Raw genomic sequence first — 10,314 nt, 5'->3', positions numbered from 1 at the left:
AAGAGCAGTAGCAACAGTGGAAGTTGCAGCGGTAGCAGAAAACATAAAGCAGGACACGTGGTAGCAGTCTACTAGCAGCAGTAGCTGCTGCTGCTGCTGTCTTTGTCGCTAGGCAGAAAGAAACAGACCTCAGAAGGTGCCTTCTTGCACCTGCTGCTGTTGCTGTTGCTGTTTCTGTTGCTGTTGCTGCTGCTGCTGTTACCGTTGCTGCTGTTGTTTGTTATGGATAGAGCGAGGAGATAGCGCGATTAAGAACACAATTGGATAGACAAAAAAACAAAAATGCAGTTCTTAAACAACGACTAGAACAACTACAAGATAAACTAAAGGGTAAATAAACTCAAGGGTTTAGGGTTTAGTGTTTAGGGTTTAGGATGCAAGATATAAGGGTTAGGGTTTCGGGTTTACGATTTGCGATGTAAGGTTAAAGGTTTTGGATTTAGGATATAGGGGTTGGCTTTTAGGGTTTAGGGTCTAGGGTCTAGGGTTTGTGGTTTAGAATTGGAGTTGGCCTCTGCCAAACCCTGCACGGAAGATTCACCAGAAATTCGCTCCATGCGCATTATTGAAGGCCGACTGGATCAGGCAAGCAGCAGCAGCAGCAGCAAGGACAGCAGCAAGGGCAGCAGCAGCAATAGCAGCAGGCGTATGATGTTGCTGTTTTCGCGCGGCCCGTTGTCTGTCTGTCATCTCCATCATCCTTTTAACCCAGCCTCTTCTGCTGCTGCTTCTACTACAACTATTCCTTTTGCTGTTGCTGCTGTTGTTGCTGCTGCTGCTGTCGCTGCTGCTGCTGCAGGCATTAATAGAGCTAAACGAGGCCAATGCCGTAAGAGCGACTTACGAGCAAATAGCAAATCGTTTAAAGAAAGAAAGGATTGGCCTTCATAAACACTTAGAAGCTATCGAGGCTAACCTCAAGGTACCCTGCTGCTGCTGCTGCTGCTGGTGGTTCTTCTGCTGCTGCTGGTGCTTCTGCTGGTGCTGGTGCTGTTACTGGCGGTTGTCTACTTGTTGACTAGAAGCACCGGCAGCAGTCTTAGAATGCTACTGTAGAAGCCAAGCTGCTGGTACTTGTTTACGGGCTAGCTAGCTGCTAGCTAGCTAGATATATAGATAGCTAGCCAACTGGCTAGATAGCTAGCTAGATAGCTAGCTAACAAAGATGTAGCGCTGTTTAACTGCTGCAGGAGAAGCGGCAAGAACATGAAGAGCTGCTGGGAGTTTGCCACGATGCTGCGCATGCAAATGAATTGGCACAGGTTAGACATTGCAGCAGCAGCTGCTGATGCGGTTGCTGCAGCAGTAGCTGCTACTGCTTCTGCTGCAAGAAGAAGAAGAGAAGCAGCTGTTTGATGCTGCGTGCTTCCTCGCCCACCTGCACAGAAGCCAGAAGCCAGCCCTACCGCTTTGGGGTTTAGGGTGTGGTGGCAACGAACTAGGGTTTAGGGTTTAGGGTTTAGGGTTTGTGACAGGCGGAACTTCATCGTTTAACTAAAACACTCGATGAAGATCGGCAAAAGAGAGGGGCGGAAGTTAGAGAAAAGCAAACTGTCATACGCCAGTGGTTCCAGACTGAAAAAAAGTGCACAAACCCTAAACCCTAGATCCTAAACATTAAACCCTAGGCCCTAAACCTTAAACCCTAAACTCCAATCAATTCATCAGAAGTGCCCATGAAACGTGTTTTGTCTTGTTGCATAATTCCCCGAAAGACAAGCGTTTGTTGGCTATATCCTGAGCCTCGCCTTCGAGGGTTTAGGGTTTAGCGTTTAGGGTTTGCGGCTGGAATGATATAGGATGAGGGAAGCTGCTGCTCTTCAAGAGGCTGAAGCACGAGCAGGTAGGAGATAACTATCTACCCTTCTTCTCAGCTAGCTAGCTAGCTAGTTAGTTGGGCATGGCAGGTGGCGTATTTGTTGGGGGGTAGGGGGGAAACAACATCATCAGTATCAGTAATAGAATCGTGTCTGCCTGCTACTGCAGCAGCAGCAGCAGGCAGGCACGATTCTCTGTGGTTTCCGCTTCCCCTGACAACTGTGTGAGTGTCTAAGTGTGCGTGTGTTCCGTTGTTGCTGTTGTCTCTACTACAGCAGCCGAAGCAGCAGCAGCAGAAGCAGCAGCAGCAGAAGCGAATGCAAATGCAGGAGGGGATAATCTAGGAGAAGAAGAAGAAGCAATGGAGATGAGTGTCTTGCTGCTTAAAGAAGTCTCTGGTGTATCAGATCCTAATGAAGTTATACAAGCTTTTCTCAATCAAAATAAAACACACGAACAACTATTGGCGGCCGCAAAAAAGGTGAACCCTAAACCCTACACCCTAAACACTAAAAATTTAAAAAGTTAAAAACTTTTGAACAAGAACCCTAAAACCCCTAAAAACCCTAGAAACCCTGAAACTCCTAACTGCTTCTGCATGCTGCGTTCCTGTTGCTGCGGATTGCTTGTGCTTTTGCTGCTGCTACTGCTGTTACTGCTGCAGCATCAAACCCAACTACAGGAGCTGCAAGAGAAGAAGCGCATTTATACCCAGATGGTGAGACGCACTTCAGTGCACCCTATACCGTAAACCCGAAACCCTGCAGAGGGTGTGCATCGGCGTGCTGCAGCAGCAGCAGGTGCTGCTCCCTCTGCTGCTGCTGCTGCCATGTGTTGCTGTTGCTGTTGGCAGGTGCTTAGATTGATTGTGCTGCAGCCCCTTTTGTTTGATCTTGCTGCTGCCAGTGTCTTTGCTGCTGCCTGTTGGAGAACGGATACTTGTTGCATACATTGCCTGTCATGTGCTGTTGGTGGTGTTCTGTTGCTGCTGTTGTTATTGCTGCTATGCTGCTGCTGCTGCAGCTGGAGGAGAGGCGGTTTGCGTCTGTCTGCTCTGAGGTGGCAAGAGGAGGCCTCCCCTCAGAAGAAGCAGAAGCTCAAGCTGCTGCAACAATGCACCAGCTGCAGCAGCAACAGCAGAAGCACCAGCAAATGCAGCAGTTGCTGTCGGAGCTGCAGGCAGGTGTTGGCTTCCTCACAAGGAAGCTGGCTGCTGCAAAAGAAGAAGTGAGATGTTGCTGTTGGTCTTGTTGCTTGTTGTTTATACTGCTGTTATTGTTGTTACTGTTGTTGCTGTTGGGGCTGCTGTTGTTGCTGTTGCTGTTGTTGCTTCTGCTGCTGTCATTGCTGTTGCTCCTCCCGCATATGCTGGGAGCAGCAAAACTTGTTGCTTTTATCATTGTTGTTGCTGCTGTTGTTGCTGCTGCTGCAGCTTCCTTTTTTACCTTCGCTGCCAGCTGAAGCATCTCTTAGTGATATATTTTCCTACTGCTACGATGCCACGACGGCCCTTGTAGAAGCAGCAGCAAACGTACGCAGCAGCAGCAGCAGCAACAGCAGCAGCAACACACGAGCGGCAGCAGCACTCCTGCAATGTAGAGCACGTGCACTGCAAAAATCTGATTTTACCATTTGTTGCGCTTTTGCAGATTCCTAAAGAAACACCAGCAAAAGCAGCAGAAGCAGCAGAACCAGCAGCAGAAGCAGCAGACCCAGCAACACCAGGAGAGGCACATTCCGTGCAAGGTGACAAGGAAGACCAGCAGCAGGAGCAGCACGACGAAGAGTCTGCAGAAGCTGGAAAGGAAGGAGCAGCGGCTGCCAGTGATGCTGTTGCAGCAGGTGCAGCAGAGGAATCAGCAGGCAGCTCAGCAGCAGCAGTAGACGATCAAGAAGCAGCAGTAGCCGCAGCAGCAACCGACGAGGTCGAAGTAACCGCACCCAGCGTTGAAACTGCAGAACCACTACAAGAAACGGCAGCAGAGGAATCAGCAGCAGCAGGAGCACAACCAGCAGAAGCAGCAGCAGAAGAAAAAGCAGCAGAAGAAAAAGCAGCAGAAGAAAAAGCAGCAGAAGAAAATGCAACAGAAGAAAAGGCAAAAGATGGAGCCGACGCAGCTGCAGCAGCAGCAGCAGAACAAAAAAAAGAAGCAGAAGGCGCCGACGCAGCAGAAACAGCAGCAGCAGAAGAAAAAGCAGCAGAAGCCGCAGACACTGCAGATGCAGCAGCAGCGGATAAAACGGCAGCAGAGTAGGATTAGCCAATCCCTTGTGGTAGTGCTGCTGCTGCAGTAACTGAAGGGCTGCCGTTGCAGCAACACCAGCTTTATCAACAGCCGCAGTACTAGCAGCAGTAGTAGTAGCAGCAGCAGTAGCACTAGGAGGAGCAGCAGTAGCAGCAGCAACCAGTAATTGTAGTTCAGCAGCAACATGCGCTAAGTCAATGAAAATATAAAACTGCAACAAGTTAACTCTTCCCTCTGACAAATAAAGCTGCGTCTGTTGCTGCTGCAACTGCTGCAATATCTGCTGCAGCTGCAGCAACCGCTGCTGCACTACACTGTGCATTCCATCGTTCCCTGCTGCAGCAGCAGTCGCTGCAGCAGAAGCAGCAAATGCTGCTGCTGCGGTAAATGCAGCAAACCTAAAGGTTCTGTAGCAGCAAAGCTCTGACGTATTCACGACAAGCCGTTTGCTGCTGCTGCTGCTGCTGCATGCTGCTGCTGAACAAACAAAGCCATACAAACACTATGAGCTGCAACAGCAGCATCAAAGACCAGCTGCTGCTGCTGCTGATGCAGCAGCTGCTGTCATGGAGATCAGCACAACTTGATAAACAAAAGGGGCCTGCTTCGTTGGCAGGGTCTGTATCAATAAAACAACCGGTACTGCTGCTGCTCCTTCGGCTGTTGCTGCTGCTGCTTCTGCGGCTGCTGCTGCGTCAGCTAAAAGACGCAAAACCAGGCAAACGGTCAGCGCAAATGGCACTCCGAGCAGCAGCTTCAGCAGGGATCTCCTCATACTCAGAACCCCGCTTCTGCTGTTGCTGCTGCTGCTGCTGTGGCACTGAATAAGGGGCCTGAAGCTGCTGCTGCAGCCCCTGGTGCATCGGCTGATGCGGGTGCTGCTGCTGCTGCCTTCGGTCATTCTTATACTGCTCTCGATCTGAGCTCAATACCACGTGCTGCTGCAGCTGCTGCTGCAGCTGCTGTTGCTGCACTTGCTCCTCAGCAGCAACAGCCAACTCCTGCTGCAGCTCTGGCACCTCGTCACCTCTTTGCCGCTGCTGCTGCTGCTGTTGCTGTAGCTGTTGGCTTTCATGTTGCTGCTCCAGCTGTGCTTCCTGGCTAGCTTGTTCACAATCCTGCTGCTGCTGCTGCTGCTGCCAGTGATGTGCGTGGCTGTAGATATGGCAAAACTCTACGCCAAGGTCAACGTTACGAACAAACTGCTCCATATACACCCTATACGCCTCTTGCTGCTGCTGCTGCTGCGTTTGCTTCTGCTTCTGTTGCTGCTCCTGCCCTCCTACCTGCTGCTGCTGCTGCGGCTGCTGCATCCTGGACCCACTGGCGGTTGCTGCAGCACCAGCGCCCTCGCCTCTGTTGCTGCCGACGGCTGGAGCTTCCTTTGCTATGAACTCTGCTGCTGCTGCTGTTGGTGATTCTGCTTCCACTGCTGAGGCTGCCGTTGTTGCTAGTCCTGCTGCTGCTTTGGCTGCTGCAACTGCTGCTGTGGCTGCTGCTGCTGCTGGCCCAGCAGCACCCGCAATCTGCGAATGCGGGGAAACAGGATAGCCCTTTGCTGCTACTGCTGCTGCTGCTGCGGCGGCGGCAGCGGCAGCAGCAGCACCTGCTCTCTTGTATAGGGTTTCCTCGCAGCGCATGTACTCCAGCACCACCCACCTGCACCAGAAGCAACAACACCAAGAGGAGCACTCAGATATAAGGAAAAGAAAAATACTCAGTGTGCGCAGCACAGAAAACCAGAAACGACAGCTGCAGCAGCAACAGCACACGCAACAGCGGAGACAGCACCTGAATGCATCTGCTCTGCCTAGATCGAAGAGTTCTTCCATAGCTTTTTGTGGTGCTGGTTCTAAAGCCATCTGCAGCAGCTCTTGGGTGCTACTCTTTAACTGCAGCAAACTAGCACAGCCGCAGGAGCAGCCGCTGCTGCTGCCGTCGTTGTTGTTGCTGCTGCTGTTGCTGCATACACCAGGAAGACATGAGCTGCCAGCTACAGCAACATGACCCGAGAAGGAGCGGTTGCTGCTGCTTGGATTGCAGTAATAATAAGTTAGTTGTTGCGGCGGACACACTAAACCCAAGGGGCAGCAGCGGGGGCAGGAGGCAGCAGCAGCGGCAGCAGCAGCAGTTGCTGCTGCAGCTTGCTGTTGTTGCCTCTGGTGATGCGCTGCAGTGGCCGAAGGCCGCAGCAAGAGCCACGAACTTGCACCCCGGCTGCTGCCGCTGCTGTTGCTGCTGCCACTGCTGCCGGCAGTAGCAACTGTTGCTTGTGTTTTAAGCTGCTGCTGAGCATCTGTAGAAGGCGCGGCGGCGGCGGCAGCAGCAGCCGCCGCCGCCGCAGCAACCGCTGTGCATGTACAAGGCGTTTCCTCGGGGGTTCTCTCGTCGGCAGCGACAGCATCATCTTCACCTTCCTTTGCAGCACGACGAGCAGCAGCAGCAGCAGCAGCCGCAGCAGCACGTACTCTTAATCTATGTTTAGCCCACAAGAAAGAAAGTATTGCTGCATCTTGCTGTTGCAGATCAGGGTTAATGCAGCAACCAGGTCTAGCAGACACCCGAACAGTAGCAGCAGAAAAAGGAACCACCTGCAGCATATAACATACTACACACAACTCTTACAACCTGCAGCAGAAGCCACCACCTACAGTTGCAGCACCAGTACCAGAACCAGTACCAGCACCACCAACAGCAGAAGCAGCAGGAAACTGATTACCTTAACATCCCTGATAGCTCCTGTATCAGGGCAGCCGAAATGTTTATGTTTGGTGGCGAAGAATCCATCGACTGCCTGTCGACCGCGACAAGTGATTGTTGGCCAAGGAGATAAATAGAAAGGAATATTACAACTAGCAAGAAGACACTCCATTAAATCATTTAAGGAGGTAAAATAAGATACAAATTGACCCTCTAAATAAGGAAACACCTGAATACAATAAACACAATATACTCGTTTGCTTATTCTTTATTTAATTCCCTTCTATTTAATATACTCTTATCTATATACTGTATAATAAATTTAGTTATCTATCTATTTATTCTTTATATATTTACTTACTGTGGTGTATGTGATTGTAACTGGTGCTGGTCTATCGCGAAGGATTTCTGCTGCTGTAGCTGGCAGCACAGATCGCAGCTCCCGCTTCAATACAGAAGCTAAACGGTGAGCAGTCCCTGCAGCAGCAGCAGCAACAGCAGCAGATAGAAGAGCAGCAGTAGGAGGAGGTGCAGCAAATGGAGGAGCGCATGAAAACACTACTGTACAGACAGACAGAGGAAGTGCTGCTGCTTCTGCTACGGCAAACAAACGCGAAGGAAGTCGCGGCCCAAGAAGCAGCAACAGCAGCAGCCGCAGCCGGAGCAGCAGCGGCAGTAGGGGTACCTGCAGCTCGCAGGTCTGCAGCCATTCTCGCTAAGGAAGCAATGGCAAAGGAGAAGCGAAGACGAAGACCTCCTAATACTGCGGCTAACGCACCAGCAGAAGCCCCTGCATCAGAAGCAGCAGCAACAGCAGCAGCAGCAGCAGAACAGGTGGTAACAACAGGAACATATGGCAGGACAGAGCAGCAGCAACACAGACGCCAGCAACAGCAGCAACAATAGCAACAAATTTTCGTGCAGCGAGACAGCCGTCAGAAAAAGCAGCAGCAACAACAGCAGCAACGATAGCAACTACTACTACAGCAGCAACAGCAACAGCAGCAACGGCAGCAGCAGCAGGAGCAGCAGACCTGCAAGAGGAGTATATTGATGTACAACATTAATTTCTGCTAGATAACTTAAAACACCAAAATGGTAAGGAGCTAATAAACCAGCAGGAGAGAAAGAAAAACCTAACGGATAACGATATAATCCTGCTGCTGCTGCTGCTGCTGCTGCTGCTGATCCTGGTTCTGTTGCTTCTACTGTTGATGATGATGATGCTGTTGCTGCTGTTGGTGCTGCTGTTGCTTCTGAGGCTGAAGATCCACCGATAGCAGAAAACCCTGCATTGAACGGACAAACACAGACAAGGCAAGTAGAGTCTGCAGCTGCTACTGCTGCTGCTGCTACTGTTGCTGCTGCTACTGCTGCTGCTGCTACTGCTGCTGCTGCTGGTATCGCTAATCCTGTCGCTGGAGTTGTCTTAGAAATGTGCTACACTCCTCACCTGCTACTGACGTCTGCTGCAGCTGGTACTCTTCGCTGCTTCCTGCTGCTGCTGCTGTTGCTGCTGTTGCTGCAGCAGCAGCACCAGGACCTTCCTGACCCGGGGTAAATATACTGGAGAACGTTCTTTGGATATCGGTCCACCAAGTCACAACAGCTTCCCCATGCTGCTGCTGCTGCTGTTGTTGATGCTGCTGCTCTATAGTCCCCGTGCGGTGCTTGTGTCTTACTGCACCGACAGCAGCAGCCGCATGCGGTACCCAAGACTGTGCTGTCCTATGAAAGGTCGATCCTCTTATGTAGCTGCTGCTCCTGCTGCTGTTGCTGCTGCTGCTGCTGCTATGTTCCTGCTGCTGCTGCTGCTGTGGGACGGGCTTCGCAGCTAGAAAGTCAAAGTGCATTTCGTCAACGCTTAACCTCTCCGTTTCCATTCGCACCATAGCAGGGGGAGGGGAAGGCTCCCGCATCTGTTGTTGTTGCTGCTGCTGATGCTCCTGCTGCTGTCGTTGCTGCTGCTGTTGGTGCTGCTGCTGCGGAGAGCAACGGCGCAGCTGCTGTAGGGAGGTAAAGACCCTGCGCATGCAGTGCTGGTGCAGCAGGTTTTTCCTCAGCAGCTTCTGTTGCTGCTTCCTGCTGCGTAGCCGCAGCACTGCTGCTGCGTCTCCTTTCTTTTGCTGCCGCTGCTGCTCATATAATACTAATCCCTGCAGCGGCAAAGAAGCCTGGTGCTTTTCCTGCAGCTGCTGCAGCAGCTTCAGCAGCGGCAAATCATGTTCTTCTCCCTCTGTCGCTGCGCTGCTGCAAGTCGCTAAGGATGTCTTGCTGCCGCTCCTGCTGAGACCTACAGGAGTGTGCGCGACGCTGCTGCTGTTGCTATTGCTGCTGCAGTGCGGCTGCTGCTGCTGCTGCTGCGGGGTATCCAGGACCTCGATACTGCCGCTGCTGCTGCTAGGAAGGCCCTCACTAACATAGCATAATACATTAGGGGCCTCACTGCCGTGGGGCCCCTCCTCTACTAGTGCTGCAGTTGCAGCTGCCACCTGCAGCACTTGCTGCTGCTGCTGACACCCCGGGCAGATGCGGCGAGGTGCTGCTGCTGCTACTGCTGCTGCATGTGTTGCAGCTGCATGTGCTGCTGCTACTACGGATGCACCTCCGGGGGAATCTATTGCTGCTGCTGCTGCTGCTGCGCATAATGCTTCTAGCTCTTCTTCTTCTTGCTGCTGCCTAGCTAGTTGTTGCAGTGCCTCTTGCTCCCGCTGCAAGAGCTCCTGCTGCGCTGCTGTTGTTCCTCCTCCTCCTGCTCCTGCAGACTCCGGCTGCTGCTGCTGCTGCTGCTGCTGCAGCGCAGCAGCCCAGCGACTACCCGCAAAGAAGGCATAAAACGCTGCTCTTCCGGTGCCTTCTCCTAATCCTAGCAGCTGCTGCACAGCTAAGGAAGAAGCAGCTGATCCGCCTTCTGCTGCTGCTGCTGCTGCTGCTGCTAACCCCTGCTGCTCTATTAACCGCTCCCTGCATGCAGGGTTTAACGCCCCTACATCAGCAGGAGCCAACGGACCCGATGCAACAGAACCCATGGCGAGAGCTGCTGCGGTTGCTGCTGTTTTTACCGCTTTACTGCTGCGAAAAGAGGCGGCGGTTCTGCTGTTGACGTCGCTTGCTAGATGACAGCGTGAAGCAGCAGCAGCAGCAGAAGCTGCTGCTGCTGCTGCTGTGTACCTATCAACGCTCGAAGTTGCTAGCTGCTTCGCGTAGCGCACCAGCAATGACTGCTGCTGCTCCAGCTGCTGCTGCTGCAGTGGTGTTGCATCAACAGAAAAGTTGCTCCTGCTGCAGGTGTGTATACACCTCAGCGTTTATAGGACCCGGTACAGCAGCAACAGCCGATTCAACTAAAAGTACATGCAGCAACAGCTTCTGTAGCCGCCGCAGCAGCTGCAGCAGCAGCAGCTGCTGCTGTCTTCCTCAGGCTGCTGCAGGGATACAGCAGCAATACATAAGAGGAGAAGATAAAGAAAACAATGGGGAGGATTGACTCCCTATAGCTCAAAGATGCAGCTGCTGCTGCTGTATAAAGGAGAGCAGCTACGTCAATAAG

At 52.2% G+C, this 10,314-nt stretch overlaps 2 protein-coding genes across 2 annotated transcripts; one reads left to right on the top strand and one right to left on the bottom strand.

Moving 5' to 3' along the window:
• Positions 1–374: 374 nt before the first annotated feature.
• On the top strand, positions 375–4,073 carry EMWEY_00044730 (hypothetical protein, conserved; the record flags this gene model as incomplete). The annotated part of the gene is made up of 10 exons (XM_013482953.1): positions 375–389; positions 500–646; positions 800–922; positions 1,476–1,567; positions 1,800–1,843; positions 2,097–2,299; positions 2,483–2,536; positions 2,842–3,045; positions 3,251–3,349; positions 3,468–4,073. The coding sequence occupies 10 exons, from the start codon at positions 375–377 to the stop codon at positions 4,071–4,073; spliced, it is 1,587 nt and encodes a 528-aa protein (XP_013338407.1).
• Positions 4,074–4,759: 686 nt separating this feature from the next.
• Positions 4,760–9,793, bottom strand: EMWEY_00044720 (patatin-like phospholipase domain-containing protein, putative; the record flags this gene model as incomplete). Its single annotated transcript, XM_013482952.1, has 7 exons — positions 4,760–5,723; positions 5,856–6,655; positions 6,784–6,993; positions 7,126–7,241; positions 7,450–7,554; positions 7,880–8,053; positions 8,218–9,793. The coding sequence occupies 7 exons, from the start codon at positions 9,791–9,793 to the stop codon at positions 4,760–4,762; spliced, it is 3,945 nt and encodes a 1,314-aa protein (XP_013338406.1).
• Positions 9,794–10,314: the final 521 nt, after the last annotated feature.

Source organism: Eimeria maxima, genomic scaffold (assembly GCF_000499605.1).
Source record: "Eimeria maxima Weybridge genomic scaffold, Emw_scaff869, whole genome shotgun sequence".
NCBI lineage: Eukaryota > Apicomplexa > Conoidasida > Eucoccidiorida > Eimeriidae > Eimeria > Eimeria maxima.
The sequence above is the reverse complement of the archived record's forward strand: the minus strand, read 5'-3'. Positions and strand labels throughout refer to the sequence as shown.